Raw genomic sequence first — 23196 nt, forward strand, 5'->3', positions numbered from 1 at the left:
AATTACAGCGCTATTCCCTTGATCAGGATCAAGCTTAAAGACCAATTATGGCTTTAGAAAACCATTTTTTTCCGAGTATGCTATTATGTTGCTACAGAGCCTGACAAAGGCCTTCCGTAAACGGATTGCTTCTCAAACGACCATTGCTCCATATTTCATTATAATATAGATGATATTTTACTGTACAGATAATCTGAAAGCCCTATATTTGCCTACACACCGCCGACGCACTTCTCAAAAGTCTCTATCCATAATTAATGCCACCTCATGGAACAGACAATATGTCTTCGTTCTAGGAGCCATAGTAGCCAAATGTCTTTGTTATACTGGTTGACTACAGCGTTCCTTCAGTGGGATCCAATATCACAGTACACTGTATGAGCTATTTCTAATTATCTCCCTTTGACCATCTGTGGTCTGGAACGTGTTTGCCAAGGAAGCTTTATATGTTTATGTTATGAGAATGGAGGACGGCAGAGAAACCGTCTCATCCACAGACACAGCCAACAAAGTAGACAAAATAAAAAACATAAAAAAGCCTGTTCATCTGCCCCTGGTGGGATAAAAATGAAGTCAATATGATATATGTAGAATTTTTACCTTCCATTTGTTATAATAGAACTTCTATCTCATCCCCCATCTTCTGTAGGAAAGGGTTACTCAACAATTATATGTGTTTGGGGGGAGGAGTAGTTGGTTGCACCAGTTATTATACATAAAATCATGTTTTCCAGAGTGGGGTACCAAAATAGGTTTCCTCTCTACCCTCACCTACCATCTACCACTATCCTTACCCAGCCTCCACAATGTAGACCTCGGCAAAACACTGGCCTGTGTAGGAAGGTGGCACAAAAGAAGTCATTGCTCGAAAGGACAAAATGTAAAATCTTGTCTGCAGGTTGCCAGAAATGATGAAAGTAGCAATAACGCTCCACCATACAGCAGCTACAGTGATGTGGTGGTGGCTCCTTAATGGGGTTGCTTTTGATCATCAGCGATTGGGCATCTTGTTATAAGAGATGGAAGAATGGATTATACAATATTAATGTAAATACTAGTGATGAGCGAATCTGTTCCATTTCGCTTTGCCAAAATTTGTGAATCCTTCAAAAGATCCGCGAAACGGCAAAAATGTTGTTCGGCAAAAAAAATTGACGCCTTCGGCTATTATTTTGTTGCATGGCTATTATTTTGTCGCCCGCGGCTATTATTTCGTCGCGCGGCTATTCTTTTGACGCCAGCGACTATTCTTTTTTAACGCCGGCAACAATTTTTGGACGTGCGGTGAATTTTTCAGCGGCACATTTTTTCATCCGTTTCGCGAAACAATCCGCCACGTGGAAATCCGCAACGTGGAAATTCACTGCAAATCCATGCCTGCCGAAACATTTCGCCCATCACTAGTAAATACTGAAAGAGAGCCTATTTCTGTCTGCTAAAAACTATGGTTTGGATGAAAGTTACTCTTTCTGTAGGATCCCAAACACAACATTGGAGCATCTGAAGAACATAGCAGTGAGTGTCCTACAAAAGCCCCAATAAAGTTCTAATATAAACCCCGTTAAGAATCTGAAGCCCTGTTTAAAGAGCCCAGCATCATCCAACTAACCGAAATAACCTCAAGCAAATGTGCCTGAAGGATTGGGCCCAAATCTCTTTCCAAACATCTTGTAAAGTAGATGGGTGAGAACATACATCCCCCAAAAGCTGTTATTGTTGCTAAAGGTCTTTCTACACACATTAAAGTGAGGGGATTGGACACTTCTGCAAACAGCGTAGTCCAATAAACAAAATTTAAATGCAAGATTTGTTATTCACTGAATTGTCCAAGGATCTGAATACTTTTGCAAGGTTCTATGTATAGGACCCCTACTCTGTTCCATTTGGATAGCTGATTTCTTGGCTATTAAGGAAAGCCATGCTCTTATCCCACAATTAATACCAATAATATTGTGCCATAATTCTCTAATTACACCCTGAGATATCATGTTGGGATGACTACTGCTTTTGGGGTACCCCAGCATTATGTCTCATTAGATAGATTTCAAATGGGAAATATGCCTTGTTTATACGTTAGCGTCTGCACAAGGCCTGCGAGCGAATCTGCTTCTATTAACATCAAAAGCCATGTAGTAGTTCTGGGTAATAAAGCTTTAATTACATTATAGAAACAGGATAAGGGCAGAGAAAGAGGGCTGGCTCCTCTAAGCACAAGGTTATTTGAGAAGGAGGAAGACTCCAATTCTTCCTTGGCCCACAGCAGATTCATGACACATTCATGTGAGTCTGAGAACGTCAAGCGTCGGAGAGGCTGCCGGCACAGCACCAGAACCAGAGAGTGGGGGGGGGGGGTTCCATGCTATCTTAGTAGGGAAATCAGAGTGATCCTGCAGCCCGAGGCACAGAGACGCTGCCCTGGTTTCACTGACAGCACAATCACACGTTCCCATCATGAGTGGAAAAATCTTCCATCCGCCCCAGGGCTCTCTCTAATCCTCTTTAATAAGGGAAAGAATCCTGTCCATTTCATTCTGCTTTAATTATCACACATGGCTCCTCCTTCTCATGGAAACCATGGGGCAGTTCCTACAGAGCAGGAATATTGCTGCCACCAAGACTTTTTAGTTGCTTCTTTGTAGAGAGTCTCTTTCAGATTCATAATGAAGAGAGAGGGAGCGGGAGGCCTGATACAGAGCAGCTCATCACATAGGGAAATCTTGGGACTGGAGAGATAATTGGTAGCAATTTCCGGCAAGACTAATGTCATTGTGTTCCTGTGCATTAAAGCAGGCTCGGCATGAGATGATCTCACTTGCTATTTTGTCTCTTTGTGCTCCAGGCCCCTGTGCAATCAGGCAGCGCTGTCTACTGCTTAGCGGGCAGGTTGCCTGAGGGTCGGAGTAGCTATCAGCCACTTAGTGATTAAGCTGTAATATAAAATCACTGACTGAACGTATGGGCTTTTTTCCATTACAAAGCTCTTCAGTTGAGATATTTTTTATCATCTTTATATAATAGATAAGAACTCTGGGCTATGCTTGGGTCCTGAGAGTCGTTCTTCAACCACAACTGAAGGGTTGCAGGTTGGGTAACCCTGATATACCTGCTATCCACTGCAATCTGCAGCTGCTGCTTGGGGCACATGGGAGGCACCTTTATTTTGACCCCCTACATCAGGGACCCCTAACCTTTTATAACTGTGAGCCACATACAAATGGAAAAAATGTTGGGGAGCAACACAAGCATGAAAATGGTTCCTGATGATGCCAATAAGAGCAATAATTGGCTATTTGGTAGACCCTATGTGGACTGACTGGCAGCCAACATAAAGGCTCTGTTTGGCATTATATTTGGTTTTTATATAATAAAAACTTGCCTTCAAGCCAGGAATTTAAAAATCCAAGGGGTTGGGGAGCAACATGTTGCCTCCTAGCCACTGCCCTACATTCTACTTTAGATCTAGGAATATCCATGACATGCGTTCACCCCAAATCCTGCTTTAATAGGCCACCATCCAGGCGCGTTCTGGCAATCTGTGGGTTCTGGCAAATGCCAGAGGGGCTGCTGTAAGGTGCCACAGACACTCACTATTTATTGGGCAGGTGGGGGGGGGGGGCTGTTTGGGGCTCTGTTTACTTGAAACTCCAGGGCCAGTTATTCTCATTCCAGAGTCCTGCCCCAATTCACTAATTTGAGACAGCTCCAAAGTTTTGGGACCTATTATCTAAATCAAAGAAAAGTCACAGGCAACTCATCATAGTGGACAATATCTAGGCTTTGCCCTACATGAGCAAGGCATTAGGGGTCATTTATTAAGTGCAGGGCAGGGTGCAAAGTGCAAAAAACTGTCTTTTTTTTGCTCTTTCCCGCACCTTCAAAAGCTGAAAAACGCAGGGCAGACCTGCGAATTAAGGAGCAGCCCAGCACAAAGCCCTGTACTTACTGCCCTGGGGTGAGGATGGGGCTGCCTTGTACCTGTGCCACAGCGGTACCTAGTGCTGAATTTCCAAACCTGGTTAGATGTAGAGCACAGCAAGACAAGATGACATTGCCTTTATAATGAGCACTAAGGGGCAGAGCCGGGCCAATGCAGAAGGTGCTAAAGGCAAACCCTTGGAGTGGCCCTGCTAAGGGGTGCGCTTTTCCGTATTGCACTTGCATCAGGGGGTTTCTGTACATGACCCCTTGTATGTCCTTCAGTAACAACACGTTCCGAGCTAACTTCCCAAGCCTGTTACCCTGAGCATCTGATACATCTCACGGTACTGATTTTATTGGCATCTCAGTAGCACGGGGTGCTGCGATTACAAATCCGGCTTTGCACCCCACAGGCTAGAGCAGTGTCACTAACACCAAGAGAATGGAGAGACTAGAAGAGGAGAGGGTGTTCAATGGCGGCAAAAGTGCCCATTTACCCTGTAACTAAACTGATTTTCACAGCATTTTGTCAGACATAAATAAACCCATAAAAATCTGCCACAGTCGTCAGTTGGCACTACTGTTTCCTAGTTACCCCGGGGCCCTCGCAGTCACACAGGCACTTGGGGATATTTCTACTGTAGTACAAGGGAATGTACAATTATAACATGTCTACTTGTAATTCCATGGGGCAAATTGAAAAGCACTTCATGTCAGGGCCGTCTAATGTCCTCTCTCAAGGTCACACCTCTGGTCTGTGCTGTTTCAGGAGTCAGAACCAGAAGTCAGAACCAGAAGTGCAAAGAATATAAGCAGGCACAGCATTAAAACCATTAAAAATTATATATAAATGTATATTGAAAAGTTGCTTAGAATGACATTTGTTTTCATTAGGCAACCCAATATGTTTTTAGGAATAAAACGCAGTCCGGCTCAGTTGAACAGCACAGTGGGGGGGGCGGGGGAATAAAAGTAAATACACTTCAAGGAGAGACGAGTGGAACGTTGGATAAAACAAAACATCCCAATTAACCCTGGGTCCCTGCGTGATCAGCAGGAGGGTTTGTATTGAAATGAAAATGATCCTTCTCCAAAATGTGCGGTGCTGCCGATTCATTTACCTACAGCAAATTACTTTCCCAATTGCTTCTAATTGGGAAACAATAGCGCAAGGGGAGTCTACCTCATCCCTGCGGAGAGCAGCCCCCTCTGAGCTGTTTACTGCGACTTGGTGGGGCTCCACGATCTGCAATCCGTCATGTATATTTTATGGACTCCTCTTGTAAATAATATATCTCTGGGCTTTTAAGCTGTTAGGGCTCCTAATTTGGAGTTGCTCGAGACAAATGAGATGGAAAATCCGTACAACAGCCAATTATCTATGATTTATATAGGGGTTTTATCACATGCACCACGCTGGCCGCCTTCCTCCTCAGCACAGAGTCCCAGTGCCAGCCTGCTGAGCGAAATGCCTCTTACTGGGGGCCAGGAATCCATTTGTAATAAAGAAATTGGCTCCGTAACGGGATGCCGACACTCGAAAACCCAATATACCCACCAAGTATAACAACAACTTATTACTGCTTCACATTGAAGGTGTCTGGGCCGTAGGGAGAAACAACTGCATTAAAGGAACAGTAACACCAAAAATGAAAGTGTATAAAAGTATTTAAACTATAATGTACTGTTACCCTGCACAGGTAAAGTTGTGTATTTGCTAAAGTAACGGTACTATAGTTTATATAAATAAGCTGCTGTGTAGCCCCGGGGGCAGCCATTCAAGCTGGAAAAAAGGAGAAAAGGCACAGGTTATATAGCAGCTAACAGATAAGTTCTGTAGAATACAATAGTGTTTTATCTGTTATCTGCTGTGTGCTTTTGCCTTTTCTCCTTTAAATGGCTGCCCCCGTGGCTACATAGCAGCTTTGTTTATATAAACTATAGTAGTCTTTCTGAGGCAAACACACCAGGTGTACCAGCACAGGGCAATAGTACATAATATCGTAATTATTTTTATACACTTTCATTTTTTGGTGTTACTGTTCCTTTAATGTGGCAGCCTGGGGTGGGTCTCAGCACAGCCCTAACATTGCTTCACTGCTGGGACCACCCCTTGGGCAGTACTGGGGGGCTATCTACAGAGAAGGGAAGTCTTGGGATGTTGCTCTGCTCAGAGAATAAAGTTAGTGAACAGCCTCAGACCAATATAAAAGTGAATCTATGGGGCAGATTTATCTAAATGTGAGTTTAGAGCTTAAAGGAGACATATTAGGGTTGATTCACTAAAGTGCGTTAAAACGTGCGTTATTTATAGCATGCGTTAAAATTTTTATCGCGTCTAATTTTTCCTGTCTTAATGCACGATTCACTAAAAGGATATTTGCGTTAATTTACGCGCGATACTGCTTGCGTTATTTTAGTCGCGAAGACTATTTTCATGTGGTATTTGACAGAACGAGTGCTAATCAACGCACCGCATATAAATAGTTGCCGCATGCTAAAAAACGCACGCCATGTTAGCCATACACGCCAATACTTTCGGAAAATGACTGTACTGAAAATGCCCATTTCCCTGCAAACTGGCGGCTGCATCACTCTGGGGCCAACACAGACTTGAATAAATCCCACTGCAAAGTCCATATTGTGTTGCCAAAAGCTCATGAACTGTACTTTTCTATAATTACCGCCTGCCCCAAGTAGGTGTTAATTTTCGCACAGACTAATGCGATATTTAGCGCGTCTAAGTGTTTGTGAATCATGCGTTAGTATTCATTTCTGCGCGCAATATGCAACTTAACGCACCCGGTAATAATGTAGGGAATCGTGCGTTCATTTTCGCAAAAAAGCATGCGATGAATCAACCCTATTGTGTGAAAAACAATATTGTGCCAATAAATTGTACTTATCTAAATATAGAAGAATGGGCTTTAAAAAACTGTGTTTTGGGCTGAATTATTTAAACTTTCTCCCAAAATCCCACTAGTCCCACCCATCTTTTCCACTTCCTGCTGCCTCCTTTCCTAGGCTGTGCAGGGGGGCCGGCGGCACTCAGCACACTGCACTGTAGGATAGGAACCAATTGGCAGCTTGGCTGACCTGATAGGGAACTGAAGCCTGTCTGTGCTTGTGTGAGTGCAGGGCTGTGATTGGCTCTCCCCCTCCTACTGTGCTTCTGGCAGGGACGGTTAGGACACGCCCACCCCTCATTTGAAACTCAGACAGGGACCTGACAGGATCTAAAGGGAGCTCCAATAAAGGGGCCATTTTTACAGACAGTATTCATTTATAGGCTAAAGTGAAACCAGCACCGTATATTATTCATAATTGCCTACAAAATTTTGGGTTTTTTTTGTTTATCCTGTATGTTTCTATTTATTCCTATGGGATTTGTAGAAGCGCATTTATTAAATGGGAAGTTCTAAATTTGACCCATTAATAAATACACTTCTAAATATCCTATAGGAATGAACAGAGTGTAGGTGAGTTTTTTATGCATTTAGCTCTAAACTCACATTATGATAAATCTGCCCCTTAGTTTTAAGGTTTTAGTTTCCCTTGGTCCGGCCCTGGCTGTCCCTATACTGTCACCGTCTCTACAGTATATACAAAGCACTGAAAGAAGCAGTTCCTGAAATGCCAGCCAATTTTGTAATAAAACATTCTGTCACAGTGGTCACGTATCCCAATAAACCAACAGTAAGCAGCTGTCCTGCCCTGCTTTATGGCTAAGATTCTAGCTATCATTATAACAGGTCCATTTGTTACAGTGGTCAAAGATACAGTATGAAAACAATTGAAAGCAGCAGGCCTATCTTGCTTTACGGCTGAAATTCTAGCCATCTTTATAACATAGTATTCTGTCACAGTGGTCATGGATGATACATTAAAACCATTGAATCTGGTTACTAAAAATTCTCTGCACTAGTAATGCGGCCCCCCTGCACCCCCTCCGGGGCAGGAAAGATAAGCGCTGGGTGATGGCATTGCAGGAGCTGCCTTGGGACTTCTTAGGAGATAGAATTGCCCTTGATCTTGTTTTATGGCTGAAATTCTAGCCATCTTTATAACAGAACATTGTGTCACAGTGGTCACAGATGTTACATAAAAACCATTGGAAGCAGCAGTCCTGCCTTGCTTTCTGGCTGACATTCTAGCTGAAGTCTATATCTTAGAGACCATTATGTCAAAATGGTCATGTGACTGCAGCTTTGCTTGGGTTGTTGAGATAAGGAAGCAAAGGCAGAACAAACAAATTACTATATTGTACACAAATACGTTTGATCTGTGTTATACAGGGAGTAGCTTGCAGAACCTATTGTTAATGATTTTTACACATAGTTTTACAAGGGAGAGGCAACCTGGAGCTGTCAATCCCATGGCCACACACAGTTGATGACTTGCCCACAGCTTATCGGCCCAAGGTCTGCACTGCTAATATCTGGCTGGGAATTGACCAGGTCTGAATATACCATTAAATGCACTGATCCTACACAGGCCCATTTTATGATCTGATCGTTGGCTTTGGAATGCAAACAACATCATAAGCCTGACTCAGCCGGCCAACTGTTTGGCCAAACTGGGGAAAGATCTGTTCTTTTGTAGCCTAAAGCTGGCCATACACGAGGTTTCGTACGATATTCGGTGCGTGTATGGCAAGTCAGCGAGTCGATATCGCAGGAGGCTGCTGATATCGGTTGACTCGCCGATTGGGCCGGTTTAAAGATTTTGATCGGGCGCCATAGAAGGCGTCTGAGCAAAATCTGCCTTCAGGGCTGAATCGGCAGAAGGAGGTAGAAATCCTATTGTTTCTACCTCCTTATCTGCCTTTTCAGCCCTGAACGTTAGTGGCCGATTGCAACGATCTTTCGTTCGACCGATGGTTGCACAAAAGATCGAAAATCGCCATGTGTGGCCACCTTAAGGGAAGGGGTACGCCGCGGCAAATGTCCGTTGTCGCGGGGGACTAATCTACCCGCAATGCCATCCCACCGGCTAGAATGTAAATTGCTGGTGGGATGGAATACGCGTCGCTGCAATGTCCCGCAGTCGCCCGAAGTTGTCTTCAGGGGAAACTTCTGCAACTGCGGGACATTGCAGCGACTTATGTCATCCCACCTGCAATTTACATTCTAGCCAGTGGGATGGCAATACGGGGACATTAGTTGCCCGCGACGTGACTAATCTCCCCATGTACAACTGCCCTAACATCACTTAGGGTGAATGCACTGACGTGTGTTTTAGCAGAGGCAATTCTCAGTATTGTCTATGGCAGGGGATTTTCTGGAGTTTAGTAGCTGTGACAAGTAGCTGCTACTAAGTAGCTCTGTGTGTCTTCACCCTTAGGTTGGTCACGGGCAGCTAAACTAGAATAGCGCTGGGGCCGCGTGACCGCAATGTACATGGGGGCTGCCGGCCTGCTAAGCTGCACAAAGGCACTTTGGCAAGAAAAACTGATCTCCTTTAAAGAGATTTTTCTTGAGCCGAGGATAATTGATTTGAAAGCAGCCCCACATGGTACAGACACGGTGGGGGGCCGTGAACAGAAACCATCCTTGGTACATTTAGAAATTACACGTTGTTGCGCTGAGTAATTACCAGCAGATAAATTTAGCCCTTACGTCAGGGATACCCATTACTGAATTGCCATTCCCAGCAATCAGTTGCAGAACTATCACTCCCAGCTGAACTGTAACCGCCATGAAACAGAGCTTTGTGAATAAGGAAAAGTTGTGCTCAACCACTACATTATAAACCATTGGGCGGGGGTGCAATGAGGTTGTGATCACAAAATACATATAGCCAAAAACAGAGGTTTGTCACCTCACTCCTTCAAACCTGGGAACCCTCATTCTGCATTCACATGCTGCATGGCTGAACTGATTTCTTTACAGTCTGCAGCATGCAAACACATGCATTGCTTATTAGGCATTTAGCACGTGGAAGATATAGGTGTCTAATATAAAGAGAAAGAGATGGCAACTATAGCCGCAAGCCTAATTAATTTGGCATCAGTATAGCCATGCAGCATGTATTGATATTAATTGCTATACAGCAAGTATATATTGAGAGTATGTATTATATTGTTCTTCCTATTTCACGTTCAAGCCCCAGCTTTTCCGCATAGCCATATCCACTCCTAAGGCTGATGCCACACGCGGCGTTTTTACGCTGCGTATTTTCTCAGCCTAAAGACACCACACAAGCCACACAGCCCCTGACTATGGCGTTTTTCAGCCTAGTACTGGTGACGTAGCAAATCCCATTTCCATGGTGCTAATAGTGCGAAATAGTAAAAAACGCAGCGTATTTCCGCTAGGTCTGGCTTTGTGTATACATAGGAATAGCTTGCTGTGCAAATAACGGCGTATTTCGGCCAACGCTTGAAAAATCTGTGCTAAGGCGTTTTCTAGCGTATTTACGCTTTGTGTGGTTTCCTTCGAGTCTTTTCAAGTTATTTCTATGGATTATGATATCGTGCGTTTTTCAGCTGCCTAGAGAATTAGAAAATACGCAGCGTAAAACCGCCACGTGTGGCATCAGCCTAAGACGATGACTAGGAAAGTTATTAATGTAATAAAGTTGCAAGTGTTCCACCTGGTCTAGTAACCCATAGCAACCAATGACCGGGCAGCTCCTGATCCCCTTTTTTAAAGCAGCTGATTATCCCTATAATGACGAGTGTTTCAGTTGCTCTTGTATAGATGCCTTGAATACAACAACCTTGCCAGCCTCGGTGCCAGGCTCCATCTGTAGCTAAAGCTTTTCTTCTTACCTTGCAGTTGGTATTCCCCCCGCTCCCTCGGAAGCCCGACAAGTTGCTTCTTTTCTGGGACCTTGTAACCATTAACACTTCTGCCCGAGTCTCAACACATTGTGAAACCAGAGAGATCATAGGACGGCAGTCAGCAAGGAGCAGGGCTGGGGGTGCTTAATAATTCAACAAGGAACCAGGGCCCGAGAAGCAGAGACATTTGTGTCACTTAAATTATGTACCAAGAAAACAATTTAGACAAAGCGCTCCAGTAAAACCCGCTGACACATTCGAGACGGATTCATTCCCACGAGCCGGTTGGGCATGAAACTGAATTGGGCAATTATACACCGAGGCAGTTAACCTAATACCAATGGCACAGAGGGGGGAGATGGAATGATCCTCACTGGTACAATGGGCTGATGTTGTTAGTTGTCTTAAAGGGAAACTACGGCTAAAATGAAAATGGTTGGTCAGCAGCGTCGCCATGCAACAACCCGCACATCATGCATGGACATACGTGACTCAATACATGTACGGCACATGTATGGAAACATTCACATTCTATATAGTGTGTGTGATAGGGGACTTAGATTGTAAGCTCATTGGGTCAGGGACTTATAGGAACATCTGATCTCTGTACAACACTGCAAAATCTGATGGTGCTATATAAATATAGTATAATAATAACATCAGGCTTTACATGTCTACATTGGACATTAGTAGATGAGGTTGAAGAGACAAAGACTTTACTCCTACAGTATATACAATAATATGGAAACTTTCTATCCAATAACCATCCACATTCAAAGGGGAACTCTGGATTCCCAACCAAAATGTGTTAAAGAGCCCCACACAACACAGAAACCCCTAATATCCCTATCCCTGTAATCTGTTCCTTCAAAAAGTAGGAATAAATATCATTTTTATATGCTGAAATCCAGCTGCAAAACAGTTCTCCTCTTTCTGCATCATTTGAAATCCTGACAGGGGAGGAGGGACTAAAACACTGATGTTACGAGTTGTAACAACTTCTCTTATAAGCTGAAATCCAGCTGCAAAACAGTTCTGCTCTTTCTGCATCATTCGAAATCCTGGCAGGGGAGGAGGGACTAAAACATTGATGTTACGAGTTGTAACAACTTCTCCACAGCTTACAGACAGCATGCAGGAACTACATAACCCACAATGCATTGCACTGGGATGCTCCTTTCCTCATTGACATCACGTGTGCCGGGAATTGTGGGATTGGGAGGATGCAGGCTGAAAAGTACACAAAGTAGTCAGCCAGACCAGCAGGGGAACAGGGGGCGGGGCTTAGGGAACTGTTCCAAACCGGATTATTAATTTTTCGCCGGTTTGCGGGTTTTCTTGCCGTTTCGCGAATTTTATGGCAACAGATTCGCTCATCACTAGATGCCACCAACCCCCCCTATTGCTATCAGTGGGATGAGCTTAAAGCTCATTTATCTTCCACAATAACTCACCTATCATGGAATTTTCATGTGTTTCCTATTATTTTATGGGGCCACTGGTGGTGTTTGGGGCATTTTGATGACGAGACATGAGTGGGGATAGGTCAAATGCTTTAAGCAGGCGACTAACATATATTTGTAAATAAGGTTCATTTCCTTTTGAGCAAACGGCTATTTCTAGAGTATAATGAAGGTCTTGGTTACTTTTTGTTTTGCTTCAGTACTAACGTTGCACTTTATATTATTCTGATTATGACACACCACTCTCTTCCCTTGTGTCCCCATAGGCAAAGTCGGCGGCCAGAAGCAGATGCCCAGCCACCTGTCCTACCTGCCATCCTGGCTGAGTTGGATTCAGAGCACGTAACTCAGAGAAATGTACCTGTCACTGCTCGTTTGCGGCTTGTTCTAAACGATGACTCTCGAGGATCCGTATAGTGACAGGAAATAAAGTACAATACTGCTAACACTGCAAGTGCCATGTTGCTTTGAGGCCCAGTTAATTGAAACAGATGTTGAGGACTATACTAAAGTCCTTGGGAACTACAGTTGGACATAGATGGGAGATCTGCCCCTGGTTCCTCTCTACTGACAGACAATGCCGGTTTCCATCATGGCCTCTGATAGCGTCATGTCCCTCTACTGGGAAGTCTTCCCTCCAATGCCCACTTGCCGCGTCTACTGCACTCCAGCCTACCAAGATGGGCACCTTTATGTCATGGGAGGCTGCAGCAAGACAGGCCTTCCCTTGGACGCAGTGGAAATGTTGGATGTGGTCTCACAAACCTGGACTGTGCTACCACCACTGCCCACTGCCCGGGCCGGAGCTGCCGCGGTTGCTCTCGGTAAGCAGCTCTTGGTAATTGGTGGTATGAACTCGGAGCAGTGCCCTTTGGCAACAGTAGAAATTTACAACAGCGACGAAGGCAAATGGGAAAAGAAAGATTCACTCTGCCAGCCATCTATGGGAATCAGTGCAATCGAGAATGGTAAGAATTGTATGTATGTGTATGCTCGTAGGCCTCACTTATACCTGCACTCTAAATGCAAGTCCACTGCTCAGATGTACACAAGGCCTTAGGGCACTGGTTCCCAAACTGAAGTGCTGCCTTCCCCGGTGGGGCCTGGAGCAGTTATAGGCGGGCTCATCCCGAAGGCCGTCTTCTGAACATCTGAAAGCCTAGCTTGTAGGTCATTTAGGGTGAGATTTGGGGTGTTGTCCAGATATTCTTGAAAATATGATTGTTTTCCTACATCTTTACTCATTTCATAAATGCTCTGACCAAAAGGTCAGCCTCTCAATGGGGGATTGAACTGAGAGTTTGACCTTAGAGTTCCGTTGTCATGTATCCTTGAGCTTTGCTCTCTATACTCTATTCCCAAAGGAGTATGTGGAATCCATAACAGCCGCTCTTCTTTCCAGCTGTGACAATAATATAATGAGTGTACAAATCCAATTAAGGGAATGGGGGATGCCATTTATGAAGACAGATTGGCCACAATGGGATCGTTTATGCTTAAGTGGTGCTATATAATATTTTCTATTTTAGAGTGAGGAAGGATTTTTGGGTGAATTGGCGACAGTTACTTTCCCCCCGAATGATGTTGAATTTATTAGAGGAAAAGGTTGAACTTTAAAGATGCATGTCCTCTCTCAACCTCATCGACTCTGTAACTGTGACGAATAGACAATAAAATAAAAAAGTCCTGATCTATAACAGGTTCTGGGACTACATCTTCTCGAATCACAGGACCCATGCAGCACAGGCTGGTAATTGGTTGTGCTACATGAACGTCTCATCCCCCATAATAAAAATAGTGCATTTTAAAGCTTATAGCAGGGGTCCTCAAACTTCTGAACCAAGGGGCCGTATCAAGGGCCCCTCAGACAGTTGGGGGGCCGGACCACCATCACCAACACCCCCCCCGTCGGCAAACTGGTCGCATTCCACTCCATTCCCCGCACCCCCATCGTCGCCGTTGTTGTCGTCGTCGTCAAACTGTGGCCCAAACTGGTCGCATTTCCCCCCCCCAGTGCTCCGTTCATTCCCACTGAGTCCTCCCCCGTCGCGCTCCCCGCTGAGTCCTCTCTCTCTGCTGCCAGGGGAGAGGACGTAGCAGGGGGATCCGGTCCGGGGGCCGTAGTTTGAGGACCGTTGGCTTATAGTGTAACACTTTTACCACTTCTACTACTGAAAACAACACGTAACCTTCCACCAGACCTGACAAAAGCCACATGTGACTGTTAAACAACATTATACCGTGCAAAGAGAATTTCCTGTTCATTATTGCTAGAGATGGGCAGTGGGGTTTGTACCCAAGGGCTTTTTAAATTGCTTTTGACGTTGGATTTTAATGCATTGGACTCAATGGAAATAAAAAAGTAGGGGGTGGGAAAGGCCTGAGAAGGAATGATGTCATTAGCTGAGTGTGACATCACCAACGTGTGTCATATTTGTTGTATAAATAAGTATGTTTTTACTCTTTTTGACAGGCAATTATTCATATCACCAACACACTTAAAGTGAATGCTTCCCTGTTGTGCTCCTGATGTGCTTAGTAGAAATATACGGAAGGCAGATTTAATTTTAATTTAAACCAAGTTAGGCACTGTTGCTTAGTAACAGCTTGTTTAGCAGTCATGCCAAGGACATCTATGTAGAATTTTATTAATAATATATATATGTCAATTTCTAACTGTAAAAGTGGATTTATGTGTATGTAATCCTGCCTGCATGTGAGGGGGAGTTATAAACCCCCTAAATGGTTTTACACTAGCCATAATGCGCAAGGAGAATAGGATTTGGGGTGGGAACATGATTGTATTAACAAAGTGGTCTCTAGGGAACCCCCCGTTAGATTTCACACCCACAAAACATGAGTTAACAAGCCCCTTGACTTTAATACATGCAATTAATATTATTTATAAATGTTTAATGTCAAAAATATTAGACCCAGTGTTAGAAAGAAAAATAAAGTAATTGGTGAGCTGGATTGTGCTCATTTGGACACACCATAATAAACTATATACAGGTATGGGATCCCATATCCGGAAACCCCTTATCCAAAGTTCCGAGTTCCGAATTACAGGAAGGCCATCTCCCATAGACTCCATTATAAGCAAATAATTCTTGGGGGCAGAACAGCCCTATTGGGTTTATTTAATGGTTAAATGATTCCCTTTTCTCTGTAATAATAAAACAGTACCTGTACTTGATCCCAACTAAGATATAATTACCCCTTATTGGGGGCAGAACAGCCCTATTGGGTTTATTTCATGGTTAAATGATTCCCTTTTCTCTGTAATAATAAAACAGTACCTGTACTTGATCCCAACTAAGATATAATTACCCCTTATTGGGGGCAGAACAGCCCTATTGGGTTTATTTCATGGTTAAATGATTCCCTTTTCTCTGTAATAATAAAACAGTACCTGTACTTGATCCCAACTAAGATATAATTACCCCTTATTGGGGGCAGAACAGCCCTATTGGGTTTATTTAATGGTTAAATGATTCCCTTTTCTCTGTAATAATAAAACAGTACCTGTACTTGATCCCAACTAAGATATAATTACCCCTTATTGGGGGCAGAACAGCCCTATTGGGTTTATTTAATGGTTAAATGATTCCCTTTTCTCTGTAATAATAAAACAGTACCTGTACTTGATCCCAACTAAGATATAATTACCCCTTATTGGGGGCAGAACAGCCCTATTGGGTTTATTTAATGGTTAAATGATTCCCTTTTCTCTGTAGTAATAAAACAGTACCTGTACTTGATCCCAACTAAGATATAATTACCCCTTATTGGGGGCAGAACAGCCCTATTGGGTTTATTCAATATTTAAATGATTTTTAGCAGACTTAAGGTATGGAGATCCAAATTACGGAAAGATCCCTTATCCGGAAAACCCAAGGTCCTGAGCATTCTGGATAACAGGTCCCATACCTGTACCTCCCAACATTTGAAAAACCTAGAGAGGGTGAATTTTTGGCCAAGCCTATTTTTGTGACCACATCCCCTAAATACTCATATTTTACTAAATTTGGCAGGTTATGCCAAATTGAATATATTTTTGGGGCCTTGTTTTATGTGTTATTACAGTTTTGCTAATCAAGCTGAAATTGCCCTTTAAGCTGCGAGTCTCAGTTCTCCCAAGAGACCTGTTTAGCTTATTAGTTACAATTGTATCTCAGTGCAGGGGGTGAGTATTCTGGGCTCTGCCAAAAGCTACTTATCTAATTAAGTTTGAGAAACTTTGTATCTTTTTTAGTATTCAGTGCAGGAGATCAAAGGGAAATGAAGGACTTTTCAATAAGAGTCCAGGACTGCAGGCTGAACTGTTAAAATCGAGACTGTCCCGCGACAATCGGAACAGTTGGGCGGTATGTATAACATTGCCTGATGGTTGTCAGTTCTTTATAAATGGCGGAAAGGAAGTGGCCAAGAAAAGTAGTGGAAATGATAAATTACCAAAAAGCACCCCCATGGTTTTTGCGTTATGTGGAGCCCATTAACAAATTATGGTACTGAAGCTCGAGTTCCCCTTTAAGATTTCCACACAAATTTTGGGTTTGTAAAGGGTTCTGCTTTAACCACTCCAGGAATGGACCCCGCTCCATGGAGGGCTCGTACTGTGTGGCCCTCACTCCCATTCCCAAATACTATGTAGTAGTCTTCATACTATACTATGTAGTGGTCTTCATACTATACTATGTAGTGGTCTTCATACTATACTATGTAGTGGTCTTTATACTATACTATGTAGTGGTCTTTATACTATACTATGTAGTGGTCTTTATACTATACTATGTAGTGGTCTTCATACTATACTATGTAGTGGTCTTCATACTATACTATGTAGTGGTCTTTATACTATACTATGTAGTGGTCTTTATACTATACTATGTAGTGGTCTTTATACTATACTATGTAGTGGTCTTCATACTATACTATGTAGTGGTCTTCATACTATACTATGTAGTGGTCTTTATACTATACTATGTAGTGGTCTTTATACTATACTATGTAGTGGTCTTTATACTATACTATGTAGTGGTCTTTATACTATACTATGTAGTGGTCTTCATACTATACTATGTAGTGGTCTTCATACTATACTATGCAGTGGTCTTCATACTATACTATGTAGTGGTCTTTATACTATACTATGTAGTGGTCTTCATACTATACTATGTAGTGGTCTTCATACTATACTATGCAGTGGTCTTCATACTATACTATGTAGTGGTCTTCATACTATACTATGTAGTGGTCTTCATACTATACTATGTAGTGGTCTTTATACTATACTATGTAGTGGTCTTTATACTATACTATGTAGTGGTCTTTATACTATACTATGTAGTGGTCTTCATACTATACTATGCAGTGGTCTTTATACTATACTATGTAGTGGTCTTTATACTATACTATGTAGTGGTCTTTATACTATACTATGTAGTGGTCTTTATACTATACTATGCAGTGGTCTTTATACTATACTATGTCTATGTAGTGGTCTTTATACTATACTATGTAGTGATCTTCATACTATACTATGTAGTGGTCTTCATACTATACTATGTAGTGATCTTCATACTATACTATGTAGTGGTCTTCATACTATACTATGTAGTGGTCTTCATACTATACTATGTAGTGGTCTTCATACTATACTATGTAGTGGTCTTTATACTATACTATGTAGTGGTCTTTATACTATACTATGCAGTGATCTTTATACTATACTATGTAGTGGTCTTTATACTATACTATGCAGTGGTCTTTATACTATACTATGTCTATGTAGTGGTCTTTATACTATACTATGTAGTGATCTTCATACTATACTATGTAGTGGTCTTCATACTATACTATGCAGTGGTCTTTATACTATACTATGCAGTGGTCTTTATACTATACTATGTAGTGGTCTTTATACTATACTATGTAGTGGTCTTTATACTATACTATGCAGTGGTCTTTATACTATACTATGCAGTGGTCTTTATACTATACTATGTAGTGGTCTTTATACTATACTATGTAGTGGTCTTTATACTATACTATGCAGTGGTCTTTATACTATACTATGCAGTGGTCTTTATACTATACTATGTAGTGGTCTTTATACTATACTATGTAGTGGTCTTCATACTATACTATGCAGTGGTCTTTATACTATACTATGCAGTGGTCTTTATACTATACTATGTCTATGTAGTGATCTTCATACTATACTATGTAGTGGTCTTCATACTATACTATGCAGTGGTCTTTATACTATACTATGCAGTGGTCTTTATACTATACTATGTAGTGGTCTTTATACTATACTATGTAGTGGTCTTTATACTATACTATGCAGTGGTCTTTATACTATACTATGCAGTGGTCTTTATACTATACTATGTAGTGGTCTTTATACTATACTATGCAGTGGTCTTCATATAATACTATGTAGTGGTCTTTATACTATACTATGCAGTGGTCTTCATATTATACTATGTAGTGGTCTTTATACTATACTATGTAGTGGTCTTTATACTATACTATGTAGTGGTCTTTATACTATACTATGTAGTGGTCTTTATACTATACTATGTAGTGGTCTTTATACTATACTATGCAGTGGTCTTTATACTATACTATGCAGTGGTCTTTATACTATACTATGTAGTGGTCTTTATACTATACTATGTAGTGGTCTTTATACTATACTATGCAGTGGTCTTCATATTATACTATGTAGTGATCTTTATACTATACTATCCAGCGACGCAGCACTGATTACTGCTAAACCCAGACACGCTGAATACGGCTTTCCAACCCAAACACATTACCGGATTGCTAACTCTCCATAGACTGCAGGTTTTTCGCTTGGATCCAGAATGAACTATAATTTATGTACCGATGCACTGACCGTAAAATATAAAGCGATGGAAGTGGCGGGGGCAAGGAAGCCAAGCAGGTGTGCAAAGGGCACTTGATGATTATATCAAAATATAAACAGATCTGGATGGTCTCTATGGCAACATAATTGATGGTTGCTATGGAGATTTCAGCACTGAATTACACTGACCCTGACTTATAGTATAATGAGTCTGGATGTCAGGTGTCTTATTAACCTCCCAAATGGGGTACAGATGGGTCAGTCTTGTTGGATCTCCCTTAAATACCCAGCAGCTTCTTCCCTTTTAATTATTATAAAAAGTGAGGGTCCTTCCAGGTAGAGATGATATTATGGTAGTCTTGCTTATACTGTCACTCAGATAACTGGCAAAGGGGCATTTTATGAATGCACGGGGGCTCTTCACTCACTTGGGTTTGCTTAGATTCTCTAAAGAGTCCATGGCAGGACTGGTTCAGCTTAGGATGGGGGGAATATGGTTCTGCTTTTGGCAGAAACATAGTTAAAAGTAAAAAGGATTTATTATATTGAAAAATAATATTAATCAAACAGATGCCCTTAGCTTCCAGCATTGCCAAGGGCCCCTTCCGACTTGCACATAGATTGATATTGTATCAGCCTGAGGGCCAAACGATTGGTTCAGCCCAATATCGGCCATCTTTAAATGTATTGCCAGCTCAAGTTTCTTGCCCACATCTATCTATGGCAGTGATCCCCAACCAGTGGCTCGGGGGGTAACATATTGCTCACCAACCCCTTGGATGTTGCTCTCAGTGCCCCCAAACCAGGGAGTTATTTTTGAATTCCTGACTTGGGGGCAAGTTTTGGTTGAATAAAAACAAGATTTCCTACCAAATAAAGCCCCTGTAAGCTGATAGTGTGCATAGAGGCCCCTAATAGCCAATCACAGCCCTTATTTGGCTCCTCCATGAACTTTTATGGTGCTTGTGTTGCTCCCCAAGTCTTTTTACATTTGACTGTGGCTCACGAGTAAGAAAGGTTGGGGACCCCTGATCTATGGGGATCCCTACAAAGCTATTATTGGATGGTGCTACCCTACTGCCTCCAGTATCATACTCTGACACTAGATGGTGCTCACCTGTTACCTACCTGGCTATCAACGCCAAACTGAGTTACACTGAGCCAATATACCAAGAACCTAGATTCCTTAATCATATAAAAAAGTTCCACACTCAATCAAACCCCAGGGAAGGTCCATGATCTGCGGTTATAAGCTCGGGAGACCAGCTCTGGCCAACAATTTTGATGTTCAAAATGTTATAACAAGACTCTTTCCAGTAGGTCCTTTCAACTGGTTGGATGGTCATCTTGGAGTCAGGATGAAATTTTATCCCCCTCTGCGGCAAATCAGAAAGGCTTCAGATGAGGTTTTTGCCTCAACTAGCAGTTAGACAAGTTTTATATAGGCATAAGAAGTTGAATTTAATAGACGTGAGTCTTTTTTCATCCCATGTTACTCTGTTACCGAACAAACCCTACAGATCAAGGAGCAATTCCCAACCAACCAATTACAGAGCGGTTTTATTCTTTTCAATTGACTTTAATTGGACAACATGCTAAGACCTTGCTACTGTACGCCTGAGAACCTGTCATATAGGTACAAACAAAGAGCAGTCGAGCGCGAGAGGCAGTAGCAGGGGAACATTATCAGTATGGCTTCATAATTTAAGTATATAAACTAGAAAACCAGAGACTATTATAGAGATATAAAGGGAATGTAAACCCAAAAACAAAATTCTTCCTGAGAGAAAATGGAATTCTAAGCAACGTTTAATATAACTAATATAAATAATATTAAAATTATTACACATTTTCAGTGGTTATGTTATTTGTAAATGTAATTACTACTAAAAGCAGTATCTGTCTGTCCCTTGCTATTCTCTACACTTCTTTGCAAATTTTTATCTATGGGTTTATATCCCCTTTGACTATTTTGGTCCACAGGGTTTTCATTTCAATAGTTTATATAGCGCAGACATATTCCACAGAGGTTATAGAACTTTTGCATCAGTTCCTGCCCCAGTGGAGCTTGCCATCTCTCTTATAGTCCCTCTCATTAACACACACAGTTTATTAGGGGCCTATATCTTTTTATTATGGAATGGAATAGATTCCCCCCTTTATGCCAAAAAATATCCAAACTGAGTGGCATTGAAGCACTTTATAATCTTTTAATAACCTTTGCAAGGGTTTCTCCACTTGTAACTGTATGTGTCAAGCTTGCTGGTCTGCAGTCTCCTGTCTGAGAATTGTTACTTTTGAGAAGTTCCATTCCACAATTCCCAAACCTCTGAGAGTCTCCAGTACTGTAATGTACATTTTTAATACTTCATTGGGTGCCAGCCAAGCTGATTGCTTACGGAATACGGTACATTATATTTAAAGGAACAGTAACACCAAAAAATGAAAGTGTATAAAAGTAACTAAAATATAATGTGCTGCTGCCCTGCACTGGTAAAAGTTGTGTGTTTACTTCAGAAAGTCTACTATAATTTATATAAATAAGCTGCTATGTAGCCATGGATGCAGCCATTCAAAGGAGAAACGGCACAGGCACATAGCAGATAACAGATAAAACACTATTGTATTCTACAGAACATGTCTGTTATCTGCTATGTAACCTGTGCCTTTTCTCCTTTTTTCCAGCTTGAATGGCTGCCCCCATGGCTACACAGCAGCTTATTATATAAATTATAGTAGTGTTACTGTAGCAAACACACCAGTTTTACCAGTGCAGGGCAACAGTGCATTATATTTTTATTACTTTAAAGCTCTTTCATTTTTTGGTGTTACTGTTCCTTTAATAAGGTGGTAATATCCATTGCTAAGCTAAAGCAAGTGCTAGACATAGCCAACTGTAGCAATTTCTAAATTGAGATAGTAATGTGGGACCTACATGCCCTGTGCTTATATTGAAATGATTATTATAATCTTAGCAGCGCTCCACATGTGAATGCAAACTATGAACATGTATTTAGTATCATTAGCCACTTCGGGCCCTCTTTAGACCTATCAAACCCTGGAGTATGTGCTTCTTTAAGAGCCAAATTTCCTAGTTTAACATAAATTTCAGCTTTTCTACAGAAGGAGATGACTCTCTGTAGACATAATGGGCAGTGATTGGTGCCTAGGCAAGGGGTGGCCAGACTCTAAGTCCTTGGGCGGCATACTGGCTCAGATAACCCTAGATCCATTAATATGTGCAGTGCCCTTCCATAGCTACTAATTCCCTTTCCCTGAGGTCTCAGCACAGCGCAGGAATATGACTGCGACCAACAAGCATTTTTTCATTAGTTATAAGGTTCATCTGTTCCTTAGAGAGACTTCTCCTGACACTTATTTCATGGGGATACAGTCTTGCCATGAAGCACCGTACACAGTGATTTGTGTATTTTAATTATAGGCAGAGAATGCCAGCCTCACTCTGTGTGTTTGGGCCACTCTGTGCCTATATTACTGGCTGAAATGATTTACTCTCATACAATGCTGTATAGGTAGGGCTTGGCCAGGATTGGCTTTGTCCTGGATGATTCTTCTACAATGTTTTTTTTCATATACTAAATTTATAATAGTTTACATTCACTGGTTTTTGCTATAAATGCTTAGTTTTATAGGGCAGGGTGATATCAGTATCAGGAATTTGTCAGTATCCAAGGTTTGTGGCCTTGATTCAGTCAACCTGTAGTTTTTCTGGCTCTTTGGGTATGTCTAATGTAAAGGAACATCTTTAGTGTAAATTCCCCTGTCTGACTGAAGGTTTTTCTTGAGTAAATATGGATAAAAATCAGTGCTGAGCAGCTATAGCCGGTTCTGCCATATACCCATATTTGAGACAGTGATATAACTCTGCATTCCATTTATTACTAGAAAGTAGTGATGAGTGAAATGTTTCGCCAGGCATGGATTCGCAGCGAATTTCCGCGTTTCGCAATTGGCGGATTATGTCGCGAAACAGATGAAAAAATTCACCACGCGTCCAAAAATTGTAGTAAGAATAGTGGTGCATCCAAAAATTGTCACAAGAATAGTCGCGGGCGTCAAAAGAATAGCTGCGCGTCCAAACATTGTTGCAAGAATAGTCGTGGACATCAAAAGAATAGCCGCGCGTCCAAACA

At 41.9% G+C, this 23196-nt stretch overlaps 1 protein-coding gene across 1 annotated transcript in view; it reads left to right on the top strand.

Moving 5' to 3' along the window:
- Positions 1 to 23196, top strand: part of klhdc8b (kelch domain containing 8B) — a 114222-nt gene that overhangs the window by 15551 nt on the left and 75475 nt on the right. Inside the window, exon 2 of the mRNA XM_031901184.1 lies at positions 12432 to 13133. Coding sequence (XP_031757044.1) covers positions 12743 to 13133 — 391 coding nt within the window. The 5' untranslated portion in view covers positions 12432 to 12742. The remainder of the gene's footprint in view (positions 1 to 12431; positions 13134 to 23196) is intronic.

Source organism: Xenopus tropicalis, chromosome 4, assembly GCF_000004195.4.
Source record: "Xenopus tropicalis strain Nigerian chromosome 4, UCB_Xtro_10.0, whole genome shotgun sequence".
In the NCBI taxonomy this organism is placed as follows: domain Eukaryota; kingdom Metazoa; phylum Chordata; class Amphibia; order Anura; family Pipidae; genus Xenopus; species Xenopus tropicalis.